The sequence below is a fragment of the Pituophis catenifer genome, unplaced genomic scaffold, assembly GCF_029215685.1.
Source record: "Pituophis catenifer annectens isolate HBS135680 unplaced genomic scaffold, rPitCat1.0.hap2 SCAF_4, whole genome shotgun sequence".
Taxonomy (NCBI): Eukaryota; Metazoa; Chordata; class Lepidosauria; order Squamata; family Colubridae; genus Pituophis; species Pituophis catenifer.
Window position 1 is genome coordinate 119205773 of NW_027256884.1, and position 12133 is coordinate 119217905.

The 12133-nt window shown below is 44.7% G+C and overlaps 1 protein-coding gene across 1 annotated transcript; it reads right to left on the bottom strand.

Annotated features, from left to right (window-relative positions):
- Nucleotides 1–10464: 10464 nt before the first annotated feature.
- On the bottom strand, nucleotides 10465–11857 carry LOC139316829 (transmembrane and coiled-coil domain-containing protein 5B-like). The gene is given in 3 exon segments (XM_070943669.1): nucleotides 10465–10589; nucleotides 10592–11378; nucleotides 11819–11857. Coding segments are annotated over 3 exon segments (951 nt in total).
- Nucleotides 11858–12133: the final 276 nt, after the last annotated feature.

Here is a 12133-nt window from a genome sequence, read left to right on the forward strand (position 1 = left end):
CTGCGTTCTTTGGGGTCTGTAGCTGGGGCAGAACACTTTTTTTCTATTGTAACTTTGAACGGTCATTAAATAAACTGTTGCAAGTCGAGGACTACATGTATAAGCAGCTGCGCTCATGTCTTGACCATTGCACAGGTCAGCCCGTATTAAAATAAAAAAGCAAAGCACCATATGGCAAATTATGTAATATGGTGGCTGTCATATATTGCACAGAGTAAAACTTAATGTCAATACCATATTGTATTTATACTATAATCCTTGTGGGTAGGATGAATGCAATATCAGCAGTAACTATCTGCTAAATAAGCCCAATAACTCCAGCTTTAATTTTACCTAGCCCACTTTAATTGGTACTTGCATTTTGATAGGTTTTAATGTTTAATTGCCCTGTAGGATGATCCAATTTTGCATCATGCATACAGCAGAAGATCCAAAATATTTTCTTAATGCACCTAAAGGTCTGTATGTTTTTTCCAGATGCTACCATATTAATGGTAAGTCACCCAAAATCATTACTTATAGTAATATTAAAATATAGTAACATTATAGTAAGCAGCTATATATATTTGAATGGATGGATGGATGGATGGATGGATGGATGGATGGATGGATGGATGAATGAATGAATGAATGAATGAATGAATGAATGAATGAATGAATAACAATAAATGAAGATTGGGATTTTATTCTATGAACAATCCTAGATCCTTCCACTTAAGTGACTCTCTTAACTGTCTAAAGCAGGGGCGTCAAACTCAATTTAATTGAGGGCTGCATCAGGGCTGTGGTCCTCAAATTATGTCCCCTGAGCCAGATATATGCAATGAACATTTGTTGCTGCAGAGAGTCTCCCCTTTCGGGCTCTTTTTGTGTGGGTCGGAAGGGGGCGGAAATTCCGACATGGGGTCTGCTTCAGCCTCCTGGTGCGGGTCTTTGGGCAAAGGCTGGAGGGAAGTGCCACTGGTGGCAAGAAGCCGGAGGGCCTTGTTCCAGTGGGATTGCATCATGGCCTGGAACTGGCTGACCATCTCGGCACGCTGAGCCTCCAGGCGCCGGTACCTGGCCTTGCACTCCTGCATGTCTTCTCTCTGCTTGGAAAGCCTATGCTCGTAGTCTTCAGTGAGGTGCTTCTGCTGAGCCTCCTTCTTGGTCAGATCCAATTTGAACTGAGCCCGCTGTTTTGCCAACTCTTTCTCATTGGTGGCTGCTTAGCTCCAACAACTGCTTCCTGTTGGGGCCTTAAGAAGCCCAGGTAGGGAGGCAAGGAGTGGCTGGCAGGGAAGGGGTGAGTAGCAGTGGTGGGTTGCTCCTGGTTTGGACTGGTTCACAAGAACCGGTAGTAAAAATTTGTAGTAGTTCGGAGAACCGGTAATAACATTAGCTGGCCACACCCCCGAACCGGTCTCCGGCTGGTCACCGCTTGCTTACCCCGCCCACCTCATCAGAGGCTTTTTTTTTAACTTTTAAAAGCATTTTTTCTACAACCTCTTCTGCCGAAAAAATGTTTTTAAAAGAAAAAAAAAAAAGCTTCTGATGATCACATGGCTCAGCTGGGATCGTCAGAGGCTTTTAAAAGCATTTTTTTCTGCAACCTCTTCAGCCGAAGAGGTTGTAGAAAAAAAAATGCCTTTAAAAGCCTCTGGCGATCCCAGCTGAGTTGCCTGATGGTCAGAGGTTTCAGAGATTCGTCAGAGGTTTCTACAACCTCTTAAGGTTGTAGAAAAATGCTTTTAAAAGTTTTTTTTTTTTAAAAGGTGGCCACGCCCACCCAATCACATTACCCCCCCACCAAGCCATGCCCACAAAATAAGCCAAGCCCACAGAACTGGTAGTAAAAAATTTTGGAACCCACCCCTGGTGAGTAGGGGCCGGCGAGGCGCCCCTCAATGTGAGTGACATCGAGTTGGCCATCGAGTTGGCCATGCCTACCCAGTCACATGCCCACCTAGCCACGTCCACCCAGCCGGTCATTAGGCAGATCATATTAGTGGTCTGTGGGATTTAAAATTATGAATTTAGTGGTCCCTGAGGTCCGAAAGGTTGGGGACCAGAGGTGGGTTTCAGCAGGTTCTGACCAATTCTGGAGAACCGGCAGTGGAAATTTTGAGTAGTTCGGAGAAGCTGTAGTAAAAATTCTGACTGGCCCCACCCCCATCTATTCTCTGCCTCCTAAGTCGCAGCTGATCGGGAGGAAATGGGAATTTTGCAGTATCCTTCCCCTGCCACGCCCACCAAGCCACGCCCACCAAGACATGTGACGCCCACCAAGCCACGCCCACAGAACTGGTAGTAAAAAAATTTGAAACCTACCACTGTTTGGGAACCCCTGTTCTAGTCGAACCCCCTGCTCAAGCAGGAAACCCTATACCATTTCAGACAAATTGCTGTCCAGTCTCTTTTTTAAAGCCTCCAGTGATGGAGCCACCCACAACTTTTGGAGGCAAACCGTTCCACTGATTTATTGCTCTCACTGTCAGGAAATTAGTTCTAGGTTTACTTAGAATTTATTTACAAGGGCATAATTTTATGCTTTTCCCTGGCAGAGTTCCTAACTCCTGTACACAAATACTGACTAGATCAGAAAGGAGCAAATTTTCACTGGTCTTGACCACAAATGAAGCTTTAAGCTTACTGGCACATCACAATACTTATGAGGTTGCGCCCTCCCATTGTCGCAGAAAAATAAAAGAGATGAATTTCGAAATCAGAAAAAGCTTTATTTTGGCCAAAAGGTTCAGATAGCTTAATATAAATTCCTACATCTGAACAAAGACCTTGTTTAAGACACGTATCTTTATAGTAACAAAAACGGGAAGTATCTAAGAACTGCCTCTTTAGCTAGCCCCCCTCCCCTATTGCCTGTGGTTTGACTTCTTGAACTTTGCAACGGTAGAATTGTGAGCTAACCTGCAGTTTGACTTTTTGAACCCAGCATTTGTCTCTTATGATTACTAGTTAAAGGGGTCCTTCAGAGATCATTTAGGCTGACCCCGTATTATTTCACTCTTATATTTAATTTCACTTTATGTCCTACTTTACCACGGTCACGCAATCACCTTTTGCAACCTTCTGACAAAGCCAAGTCAAGTCAAGGGGGAAGCCAGATTCACTTAACAACTGTTTTACTAACTTAACAACTGCAATGATTCACTTAACAACTGTGGCAAGGAAGATTATAAAATGGGAAAAGGCTCACGTAATGTCTCGCTTAGCAACAGAAATTTTAGGCTCAATTGTGGTTGTAAATCGACGATTACCTGTACTATGATAATGATAAACTTTACTTTTCTCTCCATTGTTGTCTGGATTCCTTTAACCACTGCTTCAACTAAATATCATGTACCACCATCCTTGATTGCAATAATAGGTTCCCTTGCAATGTATTTTAGCCAAGTATCAAAGTCACAACCTGTTACTTAACCTATAATTTATATGGAAATATTTGTGGTCAATTTATGCAGTATTTGTGGTCGACCCCTCCAGCTCTTGCTGACAAGTGTTTATAAAATCTTACTTCTATTAATTCTGGCTAAAGTGAATTCATAGCCCACAAAAGCCTCTAATTTATTACTAATGAGCTAATAAGAGACCAAATCCTCAAACTGGAAAGGTATCATAATTATTATAAGTATGACTCACACAAATTTCCACTTGTCTTACAGATCTTCTCTGACGAGAGAACCACTGAACAGACTCTTTCTCTGTTTCAGTATTATTAGAGCATTTTAAAAAAAATTGATGGTAAAATTTGCATGCTACCCAGAAGCTCTTCTATGAAGTCATGGGTGGGAGATGAAAGGATAATAATCTACACCAAATTTAGCTTATTTGAACCCGCGTGCAAGTTATAAAGTCATGATTCATATAGAAGCAATTTTGGGTGGGTTGTGATCAGGGATGGGCTTCAAAAATTTCAGCAAGGGGTTCTCTGGCCGGTTGCTGTGTGGGCGTGGCCATGGTAGGCATGGCCTAGTCAGCCTCCTGCACTACGGTGGGGGGCGTTTTTGCCCTCCCCGGGCTCTGGAGGCTTTCTTCAAGCCTCCGGGAGGGTGAAAATGGCCACCCCAGGCTCCGGAGGCCCTCTGGAGCCTGGAAACAGGCCAGTTTCTGGCCTTCCTGAATTTCTGGTAGTCCCGTTTTTCACCCTCCCCAAGGCTCTGCACACGCTCTGCACTTACCTGCATCCAAAATAGTCTGCACGGGGACTCCTGGGAGGGGAGGGGAGGGGTGGGCGGGGCCAGCCAGGAGTGGGATTTGGGGCAGAGGTGGATTTCAGCAGGTTCTGAAGAACCGGTAGCGGAAATTTTGAGTAGTTCGGAGAACCAGTAAATACCACCTCTAACTGATTCTGCCCCCATCTATTCTCTGCCTCCCGAGTCCCAGCTGATTGGGAGGCAATGGGGATTTTGCAGTAACCTTCCCCTGGAGTGGGGAGGGAATGGAGATTTTACAGTATCCTTCCCCTGCCATGCCCACCAAGCCATGCCACACCCATAGAACCAGTAGTAAAAATTTTTGAAACCCACCACTGATTTGGGGGTTCTCTGAACTGCACAGAATCTTAGCTAGAGGTTCTCCCGAACCCTCAGCAGCTCACCCCTGCTTGTGATGTCAGTTTTGAAAAAGCAACGCCACCTTTTTAAAAGTGCACAAACCATACCTTTTTTTATACTGTGCAAAGATTCCGCAAGGATGACATAATTTATAATTGCCTGGTGCCTTTCTCTGAAATGAAGCTTCCCCTATCATTAAATCATTATAAGGCCCTTCATATGGGCTGTAATGATATAATTCTTGCAAGTGGTTTAAGAATCATTAACAAAGCTAGACGACTGATTCTGTCCCACACCCTGTGCTCCAGACCTGGGCCCCAAACCAAGTCTCACTGGGAATGTGAATCCAGTCTTAGACATCATAGACTCATAGAGCAGGAAGGGACCTTGGAGGTCTTCTAGTCCAACCCTCTGCTAAGGCAGAGATCTTATGCCATCTCAGTCAAATGACAGGATAGTAGTGTTATCTCAGGGGTTGCCAGAAAGAAGAGGGAGTCAAGCTATTCTCCAAAGCACCTGAGGGCAGGACAAGAAGCAATGGTTGGAAACTAATCAAGGAGAGAAGCTACCGAGAACTAAGGAGAAATTTCCTGACAGTTAGAACAATTAATCAGTGGAACAACTTGCCTCCAGAAGTTGTGAATTCTCCAACACTGGGAGTTTTTAAGAAGAGATTGGGCAACTATTTGTCTGAAATGGCATATAGGGCAGTGATGGTGATTCATTTAACTGACAAAAAGGTTGTAAAATGGGGCAAAACTCACTTAACAACTGTCTTGCTTAGCAATGGAAGTCTTGGGCTCAATTGGGGTCGTAAATCAAGGACTACCTGTACTCACTAGTTGCACGAAGGTATATATAGACTTTTTATAAGACCCGTGGTGGAGCAGTGGTTAGAATGCAGTATTGCAGGCAAACTCTGCCCATTGCCAGGAGTTCGATCCTGACCAGCTCAAGGTTGACTCAGCCTTCCATCCTTCCAAGGTCGGTGAAATGAGGACCCAGATTGTGGGGGACAATATGCTGACTCCATAAACCACTTAGAGCGGGCTCTAAAACAATATGAAGCAGTATGTAAGTGATATTGTTCTTATCAGAAGGCTATATACAATCTTTCTTCCCTTAAGCTCTCAACCAGACAGAGATGCAGATATTACATTATGTCAAAATGCATATACAGGTTTTTAAATGACTTCTACCACCCCCTCCGGGGAAATTATATACATTTTATGCAAAATATATCCTGTATGTTATCTTCCATCATCCCATGACCATTTTCATCCTCCTGATGTTCTCCTGAGTCCCAACAAGGACAAAATCAGTCTTGTGGTGCCTCCTAGTGGTATATATACAGTAGGACCTCTGGTCATGACCATAATTCGTTCCATAACTTTGATCGCAACCCGATTTGGTCATGACCCAAACCTAATTTTGGAAATTTGGTGCTTACAAACAAAAAAAATGGTGCGGATGGGGAAATCAGCCGCAAAAAAAAAAAGTGAATTTTTGGGTCGCAACCTGATTTGGTAGTGGTCAGAAGCGTTCGTGACCAGAGGTTCTACTGTACTGTAGAATTGATTTATAAGGAAATCCTGTGGTCTTTGGATCGCACATTTTCTCAGGTCTTCATTCTTCCCCAAATTGCAGTAGTGCTCAGTCTTTACCTACTACTGAATTTATTTTATTTTTATTTATTTAGTTTGTCAAACATGTACAAGATAACAGATATAAGTATAAACATGGACATGAACACAGGAAATTAGTACAAATAAATGGGGACAGTAGGACAGGGATGATAGGCACGCTGGTGCCCCCTTTATGGACTTCTTAGGAATGGGGTGAGGTCCATGGTAGGCAGTTTAAGGTTGAAGCTGTGAGGGTTAGAGGATGTAACAACCGAGTCAGGTAGTGAAAAGTGATTTATTCTATTCGGTAATATGTATTGATTTACTCTTCTAAACATTTAAGCTTAGTAATACTTAATTTTTGCCTTGGAACAATTATAATGCTAAACAAGCAAGACAAAAAGGCAATAGCTGTGTATAACCATGATGATAATGATAATCCTATTCATTCAATCAAATCCTGTCTATGCATCAGTTGTATAACGACAAGTATAACAACTATTGCATTGCTTGCAAATTTGGCTGTTTAAATGGACAAGCTAATTAATTAATAAATATCTCCAAAAGAAACCATAAAATTTGACGGTAAGGCTCAAAAATTCCATCAGGTCAGAAAATGAATAAAGCTATGCTACTTAACCATGTGAGTTATTAGATAACAGCTGATTAAAGGACGGAAAACTATAAATTATTTAAAAACCTGACATCCTGTACGCAAGGCTGGAAGTCTTATGAATATCTACCCTTAAAACACATTATCCAGATTATGTAAAAAAAAAAAAACCAAAAAAACCCTACAGCCATTTGTACAGTCAAATGTCCAAAACGGAAAGGTGACTCAGATTATTGTGGATGAGAGCGTCAAAAGTGAATTGAACCTTGAAATAGATGGAGCTTCGATTACACTGCCATCTTGATTTTTTTTTAACCATGCCCTGCAGATATTTCTGATTGCCAGGGTGGATGTTGGCAAGTATTTTCAGGTCAGATCAGTACAGAGATTGAACCAGACCTGCTAAACTTCTCCAAATATCTAGTCCCCATTAAAGCTGGTATCTCGCAAAATTCCATTTCAACTATAAATGATGTTGTTTTCAGCTGCCATTTTATGATTGTGTGTGCTTCGCTACAATTCAGTGACAGACTGCCACGAACTCTGGGGAATGGAGAAATGTAACAGAGAAAGCTTGGGGGGAAACGAAAGTAAGTGCTGTATCTCCTCCAGATGCTGCTTCAAGGTCAAGAGGCATACCAGCTGCATACCAAACTGTGCCTGGACTCTCTGTTAGGAAAACATCTTGCCTGAACCTCATTCGTTGCCTGGGGATAAGTAGTGGCGACAGTTTCCCCGGTACCTGGATGAAACGACGTATCTAGACCCGTTCCAGTCGGGCTTCAGGCCTGGGTACAGCACGGAAACGGCATTGGTCGCGTTGGTGGATGATCTCTGGAGGGCTCGGGATAGAGGTTGTTCCTCTATCCTGGTCCTATTAGATCTCTCAGCGGCTTTTGATACCATCGACCATGGTATCATGCTGCACCGGTTGGAAGGGTTGGGGGTGGGAGGCACCGTATTACGGTGGTTCTCCTCCTTTCTCTCCGACCGGTCGCAGTCTGTGTTGACAGGGGGGCAGAGGTCGACCCCGAGGCCCCTTATATGTGGGGTGCCACAGGGATCGGTCCTCTCGCCCCTTTTGTTCAACATTTATGTGAAGCCGCTGGGCGAGATCATCCGTGGTTTCGGGGTGGAGTACCATCAGTACGCTGACGACACCCAGCTGTACATCTCCACCCCAGACCACCCCAACGATGCCCTTGAAGTGATGTCCCGGTGCCTGGAGGCCGTACGGATCTGGATGGGGAGAAACCGGCTCAGACTCAACCCATCCAAGACCGAGTGGCTGTGGTTTCCGACGTCCCGATATAGTCAGCTGGTGCCATCGCTGACTATTGGGGGCGAAGCATTGGCCCCCACGGAGAGGGCTCGCAACTTGGGTGTCCTCCTGGATTCACGGCTGTCTTTAGAAGAGCACTTGACGGCCGTGACCGGGAGGATTTTTCATCAGGTTCGCCTGATTCGCCAGTTGCGCCCCTTTCTGGATCGGGACTCGTTACGCACGGTCACTCATGCCCTCGTCACCTCCCGTCTGGACTATTGTAACGCTCTCTACATGGGGCTCCCCTTGAGGAGCACTCGGAGGCTCCAACTGGCGCAGAGTGCGGCCGCGCGGGTGGTGATGGGAGCGACGTGGCGCTCCCATGTAACGCCCCTCCTGCGCGAGCTGCACTGGCTCCCGGTGGTCTTCCGAGTGCGCTTCAAGGTTTTGGTTATCACCTTTAGAGCGCTCCATGGCCTAGGACCTGGTTATCTACGGGACCGCCTGCTACCACCAATAGCCTCCCACCGACCAGTACGCTCCCATAGAGAGGGGCTCCTCCGGGTGCCGTCGGCCAAACAATGTCGACTGGCGGCCCCCAGGGGGAGAGCCTTCTCTGTGGGGGCACCTACTATCTGGAACGAGCTCCCCCCCGAGATACGGAGGATTCCGGATCTGCGCACCTTCCGTCGCACGCTTAAGACGTTTCTATTCCAGCAAGCCGGCCTGACTTAAACTTCTCCGTTTTTAAATGGGAATTTTAAATTCGGTTTTAAATTATTGGGGTTTTAAATATGGTTCAGCCAAATTTATTTAATTTGTTTTATCTCTATTTTAAATTTTGTATTTATATGTTTTATTTTTATGGCTGTTCACCGCCCTGAGTCCTTCGGGAGTAGGGCGGTATACAAATTCAATAAAAACAAACAAAACAAAACAAAACAAGTGGGATGTAGCTAAGGTGGGGAAAAGTTGAACTTAGGGATTTTGACGTGCGATTCTCAGATCTGGCTTTGCATTACTGTGATACACTTGACTCAGCAGGGAAATCCACTTACCTTCGCTACTGGTTCAGGAATGGGAGCGTACGGGAGCACGTGGGTGCACCTCTTCTGCGCATGCGCAGAGGGTCAAAAACAGGACGTAATGACGCTACTGGTTCAGGAATGGGAGTGTTGTGGATTTAATAAGACAAACACAACTTTTGGGTTAATCAGAGACAAATTTATATATTGCGCAATAGGTTCAAAGCTCTGTACATGAAGCGTTGAACAAAGACAGAAATTAGGTACAATGGTTTTATACCCTTCTAGACAAAGGATTCTGTTAACTCAGCAATTCATATGGTCATATACATTTATCATTTTTAATTGACATTTCCTAATTACAGAGTTTCTTTGCAAAACAGTTATAATTCTTTTTGTAGATTACTGAAGCATAGATTCAAATCATCTTCTGATGATAGACAACTTTTAACTCATGTGGATCCCCTTGACCTAACCAACCTTTAAGCTGTATGTCATTAGAATGTTCCTTTCTTCTGACAACTTAGAGGCCTCCTAGAGGAACCAAAAGGATTTTGGCTGAGTTTGTACTTTTTCCAACCGGATGCATTGCTTTTTAGAATAGAGTAAATAGAAAGTTATCCAGTGGTCATCTGTCAGAGCCCGCTTCATTACATTAGGAGCGTACAGGAGCACGTGCATACATCTCTTCTGCGCATGCAAATAGCCTTCTGCGCATGCGTAGAGGGTCAAAAACGGGACACAATGACATCCTGGCGGATGGGAAGAGCCTCCCACCGCTGGCGCTACCGGTTTGCGTGAGCCAGATAGATCCGGCCGGATTTCACCACTGGTTTGACTTCTAATAAAACTATAGACCCTTCTCAACAAATGGAGCCAAGGATTATTTCCATTTAAGAGTTTAAGCTGGGGCAGGTCTGACAGATATGGAGTTGCCGGCACATTAAAAAAACAGGGGACAAAACAAATAAGGCACATCCTTCACAATCAACCAAAGTCTTCAGCATGCAACAGAGCACACTAGAAGAGAACGAGCAAGGGCTAGCAGCATGTCGTGCCTTCATTCAACTGGACGAAAAGGGAGAAGAGCTTTTGTTCTAACCGGATCCTATGAGAACCAGGTTTGCTCGCCAGGACTTGCTCTTGAGCATATTTTCTGCCCTGCTAGGAAAGTTGCACAAGGAAAACATGCAGAATTCATTATTATTATTATTTTTTTGACTTCCTTTAACTAAGCAAAAGCTAATAGAAGGAAATGAAACAATAGAAAAAAGCAGAGTCATATATACAACTATAAATAGATACATACACATGCACACACACACATATATATATACATATATGAGGGTTCTTCAAATATACAACGCAGGATTCCTTTTGCTTGTCAAAACGGTAAAAGCCCGTCATTTCTCCAGTCGAGATAAGGGGAGAAACGGTAGACAGGTCTGTCAATGCTCTGGTCACTCAGGAGCACCAAAAGTGTGTCAGAGATGAACAGCGGATTTAAAGGCCAAGGCCAAGGAATAGAGAGCAGCCAAACAAGAACATCATCAGAATTTTGGCTGCTGTCCATAACCAATGCAGAACCTTCCTTTCCTTTGACTTGTCCCCCATCAGCCTGGCCTCCACTTGTTCGTGCATCAGGGTGCCCGTTGGCAACTGGTTTTCCTGGTCCAGCCTCACCAAGGAGGCCTGCTGCACGCAGAGGTCCTGTTGGTTCTGCAGGTCTTTGATGCGCTTCCTCCTGTTTTCTCTGACTGTCTGAAGATTTGTGACTTTCTCCTTCAGTTGGCTGGAATGGATCCTCTCCACGTGGTAGATGTGCTCCATCTTAGCCAGTTTATCCTCCAGGTTACGCAGGTACTTTTGAACCTCCGATGGAAGGTTCCGCATCTCCTTGAGGTTATCCTCTTGGGCAGGCTTGTCGTCTCTGAAGACGGCCACCTGGCTGGTGACGGCGTGCATTTCCTGGTTGAGGTCTTCGTTGGCTTTCACCAAAGACTTGTTCTGCAGCGCTAAATCTTGGATCATCGTGTTGGCCTGCTCCAACCTTTCTCTGATGTCCTCCACAGTTATCTGCAAGTGTTCTATGGTGGACTTAAGGTAATCCATTGTGTTCCGGAGAGATTTCTGCTGCTCTTTGATGCATTCCTTGTCTTTGAGGAACATCTTGTTCTCAGAGTCCAAGCAGGCTAAAGTCCCCCTCAGTTCTTCTATCTGGAGACAGAGACTTTTTTGGGTTGCTGAGATGTCTTCCAGGGGTTCTGTCTGCTTCCAAGTTGTTTTCAGGATGCTGGGCTGTTTGAGAAATGGAGAGACACAATCACACCCTCTCCTCAGTCCTGGGGGTGGGGGTGGGGGTGAATTTGCTAAACTGCTTTGATGCATTCCCTTTCTCTCTCTTTCTTTCAGCCCTATCCACCTCATAGAGTTGTTGTGGTGGGGAAAATTGGAGGAGGAAGAAGAATTAGATCAGGGTGTCAAACTCAGTTTCATTGAGGGACGCATTAGGGGTATGGTTTACCTTGGGGTGGGGGGGGCGTGCAGGCATGGGTGGCTGGGTGGGTGTGGCCAACTGGGTGGGAGTGGCCAGCTTGATACCACTCCCCAAACTGCTGGCATGTTAGGGTAGACCAGGCCGAAGCCACGCAGGCCCAATGTTTCCTCTTTGCAGTGAGTAGATTGGGCCAAAGCAACGCAGGTAAACCGGGCTGAAGCAACGTGGGCTGCCCCTTTACATTTTCTAGGACGGCCCTGTGGGCTGGATCAAACCACATCATGGGCTGGATCCAGCCCAGGGGCCTTGTGTTTGACACCCCTGCATTAGATATTTCATTTCCTAATAAAGGTGGGATTAAAAATCTAATAAATAAAAAATAAAAAGAAATAGTTCAAGGTAAGTTCTTTGGGAAATAACTTTGGCAGGATACCAGAGCTTCTAGTTTTGTTTCTAATTAATGTACAAGAGGTTTAGATTTTTTTCCCCCAAATTAAAATACAAAATAAAGAAAAAGGAAAAACACTAACAACCACCAGAGACTAATAATAGGTTT